General features: G+C 44.9%; 1 protein-coding gene across 3 annotated transcripts in view; it reads right to left on the bottom strand.

Moving 5' to 3' along the window:
* Positions 1–1,584: 1,584 nt before the first annotated feature.
* The window catches only part of FBXO42 (F-box protein 42), an 89,498-nt gene continuing 79,674 nt past the window's right edge, over positions 1,585–11,408 (bottom strand). For all 3 annotated transcript variants that reach the window (XM_006766680.2, XM_015565855.1, XM_015565856.1), the window contains exons 5-10: positions 10,434–10,587; positions 9,958–10,068; positions 8,187–8,283; positions 7,650–7,706; positions 6,859–6,975; positions 1,585–6,393 (exon numbers count right to left, since the gene is read on the bottom strand). In XM_006766680.2, coding sequence (XP_006766743.1) covers positions 5,278–6,393; positions 6,859–6,975; positions 7,650–7,706; positions 8,187–8,283; positions 9,958–10,068; positions 10,434–10,587 — 1,652 coding nt within the window. In that variant the 3' untranslated portion in view covers positions 1,585–5,277. The remainder of the gene's footprint in view (positions 6,394–6,858; positions 6,976–7,649; positions 7,707–8,186; positions 8,284–9,957; positions 10,069–10,433; positions 10,588–11,408) is intronic.

The following is an 11,408-nucleotide window of genomic DNA, read 5'->3' as shown; positions in this document are numbered from 1 at the left end:
GTGCCTGAAAGCACGGTGAACAGCAGAGACAGCATTGGACCACATGCTGTTAGAAATGGGAGTTTCATATTGCAGCCTGGGACAAGAGTTGTAGGCCTAGAGCAGTGGTTCTCAACCTTGGCTGCACATTAGAATCACCTGGGAATCTTTTTAAAATCCTGATTTCTGGGCCTCATCTTCAGGAAATTCTGTTTCTTTGTTATGGGGTGGGGCCACAACATTAGTAACAAAGAAACAGAATTTCCGGAGGATGAGGCCCAGAAATCAGGATTTTTAAAAAGATTCCCAGGTGATTCTAATGTGCAGCCAAGGTTGAGAACCACTGGCCTAGAGCTTGAGCCTGGGACAGGCTGATGTTCAATGTGTACTGAATGAAGAGAAAGCACTTGGCACAAAGACCCAGGGGTATAAGGAATTGGCACATACTCAGCAAATGGCTTCAGGGCTGTAGCCATCTGCTCTGATGGTGTCTGGCTCCGCCCAGGCCCCCACACAGGTGGGCACACTCATGTCATCAGCCCCCAACTGATGCTTCCAGATTGGGAGCTAACTAAATGTGCCTTTAAATCCAGGCAGAAGAATGTGCTGGAGGCCAAATTTGACTGGCAGCCCAAAGAGTAAGTCTAAAAGTGAGATTAAACAACTGAGACAATTCTGACCTGATTTATGGCAACAGCTGCTACTTACTGCTCTCGAGAAGCAAAAGCCTCTGTGGTTCTCATGACATCTAAAAGATGACCCAGACAACTGTGGACACACACAATCCACAGCACGGGCATGCTAACAATGGACACACTGGGCTCTGCTTTTCCTTCAAGAGCTAACTATACGTAAGAGCCACCATTTTTTGAGCAGCTACTATGTGCCAGGCACTGTGCTAGTGTTTTTCACATCCAACTTCAGTTAATACTCATGATCCTCTAACAGTGGTTCTCAACCTTGGCTGCACATTAGAATCACCTAGGAATCTTTTTAAAATTCTGATTTCTGGGCCCCACCCCATAACAAAGAAACAGAATTTCCGGAAGATGAGGCCCAGAAATCAGGATTTTAAAAAGATTCCCAGGTGATTCTAATGTGCAGCCAAGGTTGAGAACCACTGTCCTATAAAATAGAAACTATGTTCACGGGTAAGAAAAGTTGCATCCAAGGCTGTCGTAAATAGGGGAAGGCAGGGAGTAGAGCCCAGGCCTGCAGGGCTTCTGGCCTGTGTTCCCAACCACCACTTGCTATGCTATTTCAAGACCCTGGAGCCTTGTGTCCCCACCTTTCCTTAGGCCATTGATGGTGCAGATGTCAACCTGGCCCCTGGGTCTCTGCTTCAAGCTCATCACCTCTCATGGTTCTCCACTGCCCGGTACTGAGGGTCTGAAACACCGAGTCCTTCAAGGCTGACTGAGAGCTGCTTTAGCATTCAACGACCTTGTCCTCAGGGAAGAGCAACTCTCCATCTCTACCCCCAAACACAACCTTCCTGAAGCAGAGAGAGCTTTCCAACTACTTTGCTTCCAACTTTAACTTCTAACCTCAATTGCTTCCCATCACAGTTTTGTTTCTTTTCTACCAATAAAACAGTTAAGACAATTCTGTCCATTTTGTTTTATTTGTTAAATTGCTAAAAAGTCATCAGGGAAGACAACAAAAAAATGAAATTGACAGTGATTTAAATATCAATGAAATCAAATCCACTTTTCATTCCTACACCATTATGGGCCTAAAATGAGCATCTCAGGATCGGCCACCCGGACCCCTGAGTTGTATGGGAAACATCACTCAGCACCAGCTTTGCCAGGGCACACAGGGGGGTGCGCTGACATAAACCCTGGTTGGTGGGAGGGGAGCTGAGCAAGGAGAGAGAGTACAGATGGAGGCAAAGCCTCAGGATTGTTCTCACTTGACAATGATCATGGTGAGGGAGCCACTTACTGGTGACCATGCAGAACATGCCTTCTGCAGTCTGTGGGAGGCTGCACAGGACCCAGGCCTTAGAATTCAGCTTTCTTGCCCCCGGATGTGTTCGGATCCTCCCCACTGACTTGTGTGCTGGTAAGAGACCACAGATAATGCACAGCAGAGCACATCACCATGCCAGGATCACCACAGCGACAAGGACAGACAGACAACCCAACCAGGAATATCACTTTTAAGGGGAAGGAAAGAAGCAAAGCAGAAGAAAGCCCAGAAAGATAGCATGAGATGGAAGGGAAACATCCCTTTGTTCTCCATCAGCTGGTGGCTTTCTGTCCTCCAAAGCCAAGATTTCTTGTTAGTTTTCTTTCCTCCCCTTGTTTCTTTATTTTAAAGAGTTCCAACTCAGTTCCTAGGATAGTTCATGGTTTCAGCTCTTGATATAAAACTCAAACATTAAAATAAAATCAATCCAGGAGGGTTGAAAGGAGAGCAAGCCCAAGATGGCCTTACAACTAAATTTAAGCTTGTTTCGACACCTGTTTGTGCATCCAAAATGTGGGGTAGGTGGGGACTGTGGAGCCCACCACCCAAGTGTACAACGTGAACAAAAAGACAGAGCCCTCTCTGCTGCCCAGACTGCAGAATGAGAAAACAGGAAGCTCTGTCCACGAGGGTAAGAGACTAAAATTCCCACTGAGGGCAACAAGGTGGTGGGAGGTCAATATGACACAGGGGCTCTCAAAGGCACACTTGCAGGAATGGAAGGGGTTAAAGCTTCAAGTAGAAACAAAATGTACTTTAAATACTTAAATACTGATAAATATTTGCTTTAGGTGCTCCTGAGGGTTAAAAAAAAATATGTTGTCTCATTCTTCTCAGTGACTTTTAAGACAAAAATTGGCCTCATATCAAAACCAGAGTTGTGGTTGAACCTGGTCTGCCTGAAGTATCGCGGTGCTGCAGAGACCGCCACCTCAGCTGAGCGCCTGCAGTTCCAGCACGGGCGGCTTCACAGGCCTGCGGAGGCAATCGCCTTGACTGTGCGGAGTCGCTCTCCCAAGGTTCACGCCCACACTGCCCAGGAGTCACCAAGACAGACACCACTGGGTGGAGACGAGGCAGATTTTTCGTAAAGGGCTGTAAACGGGCAGTTGGTTCCAAGTGGTGTGGGTAATACTGGGATGCCAGGGAGTTCTGAGGAGCCGGGTTACTTTCTGAAGGGATCCTCTCTGTTACCTGCCTACTTGGGGAAAGCAGGAGGCATCAACAAGTTAACAGTTGGCTTAGGAAGGCCACAGGACAGAGGGAAAGATTACAGAGCTGGCATCTGCACTTGCAGGCTTCCAAATACTTTGTATTTAAATAGAACTGCGTTTGGAGGCACTGTCCATGCACAAGTGCAATGTCATAAACATGGTTCAGCAACATCAATAATGCCAAAATTGCTAATCTTCTAAGCTAGCTTTCTCTTGCGAGTAAAGACCCCCCCATGATCTAACAGTCGTTGCCAAAGAAGGACCAGCAGCAGCCCCAAAGCAGGGAGTCTGGAAAGCTAACTGCTGAGCTGTGAGCAGCTGGACACCATAGTTAGTAGGCACATGGTAGTTCCCTCACCCAAGGAAGCACATGGAGCAGTTTCTGAAACACACATCCCTCCCTGTGAGCTGCCCCTTTCCTGGGCTTGGCACCAGGGGGACTTTCCCACCAAGACCACATTGTAAAAGCTGATGGCGAGGGAAAAGGACTCAACATGATGTAACAGGAGAAAACATACATATCAGACAGCCTGCTGCGTGCTGGCTGAAAGCCAGGACCCAGGGCCAGCTGCAGCAGGCTTGTGCTTGGGAAATGTGAACAAGAAAAAGGGGCGAGTGGGGATGGGAAATGCAATGTTTTGAAATTTAAATCCTAAAGACAAAATAAAAATCCTCTTTCCATTGATGAGAAATCACACACACAAAAAATAAAAATCCATACTTAAGTGGTTCCAATGTGCCCAGGCCATGGTTTTCGAGACCATGTATCACCAAAGGTGGTTGCATCTTACCTCAGAAATGACATGGAAGTAAAAAGCCAAGCCTTGTCTGGGTGACACATGAGTGAGACAATCACAAAGGAGCTGCTTCCAAGGTCAGGCATACTTTAAAGAGGTCAAGCACACGTCATTCAACCCAGTCACCGGTGAATAGCCAGGCAGAAAATGCATGTCACGACAAGGGCAAAATAATTTCTAGAAGAAAATGTTACTGGGATTCCCTTTCAGGATCAATTTCCACATTTTATAAATATGGACGGATGGGCCCACTGTGCTTTGGAAGTAAAAAGAAGCTCGTAAGGAAAAACAGTTTCTTCTGATGCTTCAAGTATCTCTCACGATACTGGCATTTGGAATTCTCTACTGGCCCCTTAGTGACACCAGACAAAGTGTTCCAGAAATTTCTAAGATATTTCTCTGGGCACTTGAGCTTTATAAAAGAAAACAAAGAAATGAGAAAGGTTTTAGGACATTAAAAAATCTGCCTATGAAAAAAAGGTGGGAGAAGAAAAGGCAGCTTCTGAAGATCAAGTTTTAAAGGAAGGAAAAGGAGAACAAATGTGGTTTTTGGCAACTTGCAACCGAATGTGATTGTCAGGGTAGTCCATAAAATCAGACACCAAAATGTTTTCTGAGACACGGAGGGAGCACTCAGAAGACCAATGGATACTAGGTGGACAGGTGTCGCTGCACACACATTGTTTCACGATGGTCCGGGCACACGAACGTGGAACAAAATCCCTTGCTGGGTAACTGCCCTCTGTCACAAAGGGCAGAATGGGGCCAGCCTTAGGGCATTACTGCAAAGGGAGGTTTTCACAGGTCTTCTGTGGTTTTAAGAGAAGGGGAGAACGCTTTTCTACAGGTTATTCTTACCCTGCCAGCACCTGAAGCACGAGAATCTGACCCGCTACCTGTGCATTCTGCCTTTCTTTTTCTAACTCTGAGAAGGCCACATAAAGATTTACAGGGGGCTCTTCAGTTTCTTGAGGAAAGTTCTGATATTAGTCTGTTCCCTAAATTCTTGGTCTAGTTATCAGCAAAGTAGAAAAGGCAGCACAGCCTCTGCTAAAACACAGCAACAATTTTATCTGAACCAGGACGGAGATCTCTCCCTCTTTGTAAACAGAGTTGGCTATATAATATACATTTATATATATATTTTTTCTTAATGGAGATTTGATCCCAGCCTGGAGTGAGTGAGGTTGGAAATTGGGGTTTTGGTTTATGGGAGTAATTTTGTCCTTTGTTTTCCTAATTCTCAGTCCAAATGCTTGCCCGCTGGAAAATTCCAAATTAAAAGCCACAGAAAGGGAGAGGGGTTTAGAACATTATCTCTTTGCTCGCACAAAGTACAAGGCGTTTGTTTTTGGATAGTACTTCACATTCTGTTTCTTGTCCATCAGTCCTCCAAATATGATGAGCTCACCCCTGCCTTGTACCACTGTATGCAGGCTGGTTTCAGGAGGTCCGACCACAGAACTGCTATTAAATACTTTCCATTTGACCCGCCCCTTCTCCTTGGTGTCTTTAATGTCCAGCACATACATCTGCATGGGTTTGCAGTTCATACTCTGGTACAGGGGTTTGCCAACATTGAGGGACTGTGGAGGGTGGTGGCCCAGGCGGCGGGCAATGGGAGGTAAGGAATGTCCATCTCCTTGGGCTGGCCCTGGCCGGGGAACGGGCACCGTTTCTCCACTGCTCAGGTTCTGACTCCCAGGGGAGCCTGGAGAAGATCCCAGAGGAGGACTTAGTGCTGCAGAGGCTGAGGGGCCCTTGGACGACATTGCTTTGATGGCTTCTAGGCTCCGGCGCAGGGCACCCGGGGAGACAGCTCCTGCAAGGGCGCTGGCCACATGTGGTGGGGTATGCACACCGTTCGTCTGTTCAGGAAGGTGTCTCATGCTTCCCCCAACTGTCCTGTTGTCCACACCATCCATGTGATTGCTACTAGAAGCAGGTTTCAGGTCCCAATTCAGCTCTATTGATCCTAATCTCAGATCTTTCTGATCTGGTAGTGATCCTCGTCGAGGAGCCAAAGAAAGTCCCATTTTTAGGTCATATCCTTCAGTTGTAGATGGAGTGCTAGGAGATATGGCCTGTACAGGGCTGTCCAAGGAAGAGCAACCTACAGCTGCTGTTCCTGGAGATAAACTCCCACCATTGAGGACAGGAGAGCCATCTCCTCTGGCTGGGGAAAGGCTCCCTTCCCGGGAACTTGAGGGGGTCTGCCTCTGAGCTCTGGGTCTCAGTGTTCCCCAGCGGCCGTTAACACACGGAGCTTCATCCATACTCCTTACTGGAGACTGAGAGCGGTACTCTCGGGTTTCAGGAACCAGGGCTGGAGGAGTGGCACTGATAGGTGATGGGCGAGAGTTCAAACTCGGGCTGAGTGGCGCTCTCCCACTGGGAGCCTGGCTAAAGACCACCACACACTGTCCCACCTGGAAGGCAAAAGACTGTGCTCAGTTCTGATCATTCATTCAACTATCAAACATTTATGCATGACCCAGGCATTTCATAGGTGCCTGAGATACAGAGATGAAAATAATTAGGCTGCTTTCTAGGCTAAAGGGGAGATGGACGTGTGCTATTACTAGAATTATGTCTAAGAATAAAGATAGAGTGGAGGGAGGAATCATTTTTTGTTTGGGGGTCCCTGGGGAAAATTTTATAGACAAAGAGATGCTTAAAGTTGGGACATAAAAGGATGACTGGGGCCCACTAAGTTTTCTCTTCTAGTGATTCGTATACGTGAGAAACTCCCAAGGGCTATGGTTAATGTCCACCTACTTTGTGACATCAAAATGTTTTCATTTTCCTTACAAATTTGCTTGGAAATCTGACAATTAATTTGGTTTTACAGTTTAGGATCTCCCCTCCTGCTGGCCTGTCAGTTCCCCACTTACCCGGCAAGCTGGATGGCACCACAGTTCTGGGGCCCCATGATCTTCATTTTCTACCTTGAGTGGCTGCCAGGCCCAGGGACCTGGGTGCATGTGCAACAGCCAAGCATCCTTGAATAGCTGTAAGAGAAGGACCAACAATAGGACTCAAGTGTGATTCATGTTACAAAACACAAACACACACACAGAACTGGAATCTCAAAGTTGTGCTGTCTGGTCTAGAGAGGGTATGGGCTATTCAGAAAGAAAAGCAAAATCTTTGGTTATTCATTCATCCGTGCCTTCATTCATTCATATATCACCACTGGCCAGGCACAAGAAATTGTTCTTGTGACTCATTAATTGATTTTAAGTGGTTCTGAATTTTGCCTGTGGTTGTACGTGCGTGCATGTGAGGGTAGGGAGTGGGGAGGTAGATAATACGTATCCATAACTTTCTTAAAATGCATTCTTAAAATGAATTCCATGTACACTCAGACAGCTATCAACCTGCCTTTCTGTCCCATCCCTCCTTGAAAGAAATGATAGCAGCAAACCTTATAGCCAAAAGAAGAAGTGAGAGTAGGAAGAATATAGATATAAATATTCAAGAGATGAATGTCACTAATTAAAATCACCCCCCCCCAAAAAAAAGCAGAGAAAAAGGCCAGAAAATACAAAGACTATATACCCAAATGGAAAAGGTACTCTCTAAATGAAAATGTCACAGAAACAATCGTATAAGAGGAGAAGGGGAAGCAAGTTTGAACACTTAGCAGCAGGTGCATCGGGAATGCCACAGCAGCAATACTTACAGCATTGGGACCGCCACACCCTCCAAGGATTAAGATAGTTGCATCATCTATGACAATCTGGGGACAGGAAGAAATTTAAAATAAAACTATAAAGACACAGGCATCTGACCTCCTATGCTTCAGTTGTATATGAAAATAGCCTTCCCCGCTCCCAAATGAGAGGATTACTTCTAATAACCATAAGCTCTCCATTCTCCCATGTCAAATTTGATCCCTGTGAACAAATGATGAGTCACCTGAATGGATATATTCTTTTTTGATCAAATATTAACATAAGAGTGTCAACCACAATAAATGCAGGGTTCTCTTAAGAAGTGAAACAGCAAAGTAAATGCTTTGGGGAGAGGCATAATTATAAAGCCACTAAAAATAAATATAACCCATTAGAAGTTGAAAAGCAAATACCAGAAAAATAATGACAAATTCTCTTTTGGCTTATGCATGTTGGCATCTTACCAGATTCCCTCTCCTCCCTCTCCCATCCTAACAGAAAGATGCTACAGTATTTGCTAAATAGTTATTTTAATTCCTGAGCACCTGAGATTGGCCACCTCGAGGATGAGGACTGGGGCCAGAGATGTTTGGCTTGGACCACGCCCACTGCTCAAGGTCTAGGACCCAGACATCATTGCTCCTGTAAGATAAGGACATAAAGATGAAGGAGGAAAAAAAAGATGAAGGAGGTGGGAGCTACTGATATAATAAATAAAGTTACATTTATAAAGATGCCCCACAAAGCTCATAGTTAGCACTTAAACTATATTTTTTTCTGCTCCTTTCCCTGGAACCCATCTCAAGACCTTCAAACCTTTGTTCTTTCCAACGACTCACTCTGAAGTCACATACTAATACCTAGAGAGTTAACTGATGATAGCAGGAAATAGCTACTGGTCAAGATATAGTCTTTCTTTTTTAAAATTTATTGATTAATTTTAGAGGAAGAGAGGGAGGGGAAAAGGGAGGAAGGGAGGGAAGAGGGGGGAGGGAGAGAGAGAGAGAGAGAGAGAGAGAGAGAGAGAGAGAGAGAGAGAGAGAGAGAGAGAGAGAGAGAGAGAGAGAAACATCGATTTATTGTTCCACCTAATTATGCATTCAGTGGTTGATTCTTCTATGTGTCCTGCTGGGGATCAAACCCACAACCTTGGTGTATTGGGATGATGCTCTAACCAACTTAGCTACCCAACCAGGGCCAAGATATAATAGTTTTTCAAAAGTAAAAACCAGGCCGAAACCGGTTTGGCTCAGTGGATAGAGCGTCGGCCTGCGGACTGAAAGGTCCCAGGTTCGATTCCGGTCAAGGGCATGTACCTGGGTTGCGGGCACATCCCCAGTGGGAGATGTGCAGGAGGCAGCTGATCGATGTTTCTCTCTCATTGATGTTTCTAACTCTCTATCTCTCTCCCTTTCTCTCTGTAAAAAATCAATAAAATATAAAAAAAAAAAAGTAAAAACTAGAAGGAAGAAAAAAAATTATTCAAGTCAGCTCTTTCATTGTTAGGAGAAATTGATTTATCGATTCTGGCTACAAAAAGTAATTTCACCATGGCTAATGAGAGCTGTGGTTTTATCAAAGACAACCTGGCATCTCCAACCCCCAAGGGAACAGTATGGCAAGGACAGACTACTAGATGGCAGTGAATATTTCACAGTCCCCTCTATAAGGTCATTTATTCACACTAGGAACACAGGAATAAGAGCACCAATACCTTAAGCCTTAAACCTCCTCACCTGGAGGATAGCTCACACTGCTAAATCAGACAGTGATTCAGATGGAGTGTTCTGGCTCTTGACTCTGGCCTGAGCTGGCCAGAGGTGGAGAGGACAGTGGGTATGGAGAACAGCAGAAGTGTGTTAGGCCTGTCACAGTCTTCTTGCTCCTAACCACTCTTCCAACTCATCCCATGTGGAGAGTGAACCATTCCCACCTGTCTTGTTAATCTACCTCTTTCCTTCCCTAAAGCCCCAAAGGGCATGAACTGGTTCATAAAGGACAGCAAGAAAAAGGACTCTGTTCCTTGGATGGTGGCCTTCTGTAGGCACAGACAGAAGCAGACAAAGTGGAGGTTCCATCAGAATTTGATCCCACCAAATAGAACCACATACCAAACAAAGATAGACTACACAGACCTGATTCTATGAAGCAAGTTTTCATCTTAGTGATATGTGACTAGGGGATCAAAAAATGAATGCTAGGGTGCGATAACTAAACGGATTCATCAGAACCATGTTCAGGAATACTGACCCCGACTGTTATTATTCCCAGGAGTGTTTACCTTAAGAGTGACAGGAAGCAAATCAATATACTTACATTTGCCGGGATCCTAAGGAGCCACCAAAGACAATCATTTTATCATCTATCACACAGGAGGAATGGCCGGCCATGGGAGGTGGCCCATGGGTCGTCACAATGCAGTTCCACCTAATATAAAGACAGGAGGGAGCCAAGAAGTCAGGAATCATCTGGATCCACAGCACTCCTGGAGGCTTAGCAGACAAAACTGAAGAGCTCCCTGTTCTTCAACGGGCTCATTCATTTTTCTTGAAAGAGGAATTAATCTCTTCTACTTTTTTTCTTTGAAATAAGGGTTCTTAACTTTAGATGTTAAGGGTCCTGGAAACCTAAACTGTAGGTAAAATCTATAAATATGTAAAATTATTTTTCTGGGAAGAGTCCATAGCTTTCATCTAATCCTCAAGGAGATTTCTGTACACAAAAGAGACAAGTAATCCATTCATTTAAAACATTTTATTCCAGATTGAAAAGATCTTATCTTTGTGGCTTACCAGTTTTTAGAGGGTGAGTAAGTGTGTATTTCATCAAAAAATCTCTCAGGTTGGTGTAGAGGATAAGGGCTTGGCCGTGTCCAGCCACCAAACAGCACCAGCAGGTCCTTGTACACGACCAGAGTCGCTCCGGCTTTGGGGGAAGGATAGGACCCTGGGAAAAGTCAATAATAGCATAGTTAGGATTCAAGTTCTTACAAGCCATGGGTAGGCTGTCTATGGGTAAACTTTCCCTGGAAGAGTAACAAAACGGGAACCAATTCTACAAAGAATAAGAGAAAGGGGGAGATAAAACTGGGTTTGCAGGTCTGAGAGAAAACCATCACCAATTTATACATCTTTTATAATTAAAACAGAGAAACCTGAGTTAGAGGGAAGTTAGCCTCTCTCAGTCTTTTTTGCTCACCTTAAATTGGAATCAGAGTACCTCGATTATTAGATTGTTTTGTGTATTAAATAATACATTCAAAGCACCTAGCACAGTGCCTGGCACATAGGTGCTCAATAAATGTTGACTCTCCTGCCCATCCCTTTACTACACCTAATGGAGAGTACAAAGGAAAGAATGTAAGGGATCCAGGGAGAAATATGTATATATAGAGGCTAGGTACCTGGGTGCCACTTAAAAATAACTGCTGCCACCCTAAGTGGTTTGGCTCAGTGGATAGAGCGTCGGCCTGCGGACTGAAAGGTCCCAGGTTCGATTCCGGTCAAGGGCATGTACCTTGGTTGCGGGCACATCCCCAGTAGGGAGTGTGCAGGAGGCAGCTGATTGATGTTTCTCTCTCATCAATGTTTCTAACTCTCTATCCCCCTTCCTCTTTCTCTGTAAAAAATTGATAAAATATATATTTTTTTTAAAAAAAAGTAGACAGCTGAGTATAGGGGCATTGTGCTTTCAGTTCTACCTAATTCCTGATATTTTTCTCTGAGGTTTCACTAAGAGATTGCCATTCCATTCTTGTAAGTTTCTTA

This window comes from Myotis davidii, unplaced genomic scaffold (assembly GCF_000327345.1).
Source record: "Myotis davidii unplaced genomic scaffold, ASM32734v1 scaffold299, whole genome shotgun sequence".
Lineage (NCBI taxonomy): Eukaryota > Metazoa > Chordata > Mammalia > Chiroptera > Vespertilionidae > Myotis > Myotis davidii.
The sequence above is the reverse complement of the archived record's forward strand: the minus strand, read 5'-3'. Positions and strand labels throughout refer to the sequence as shown.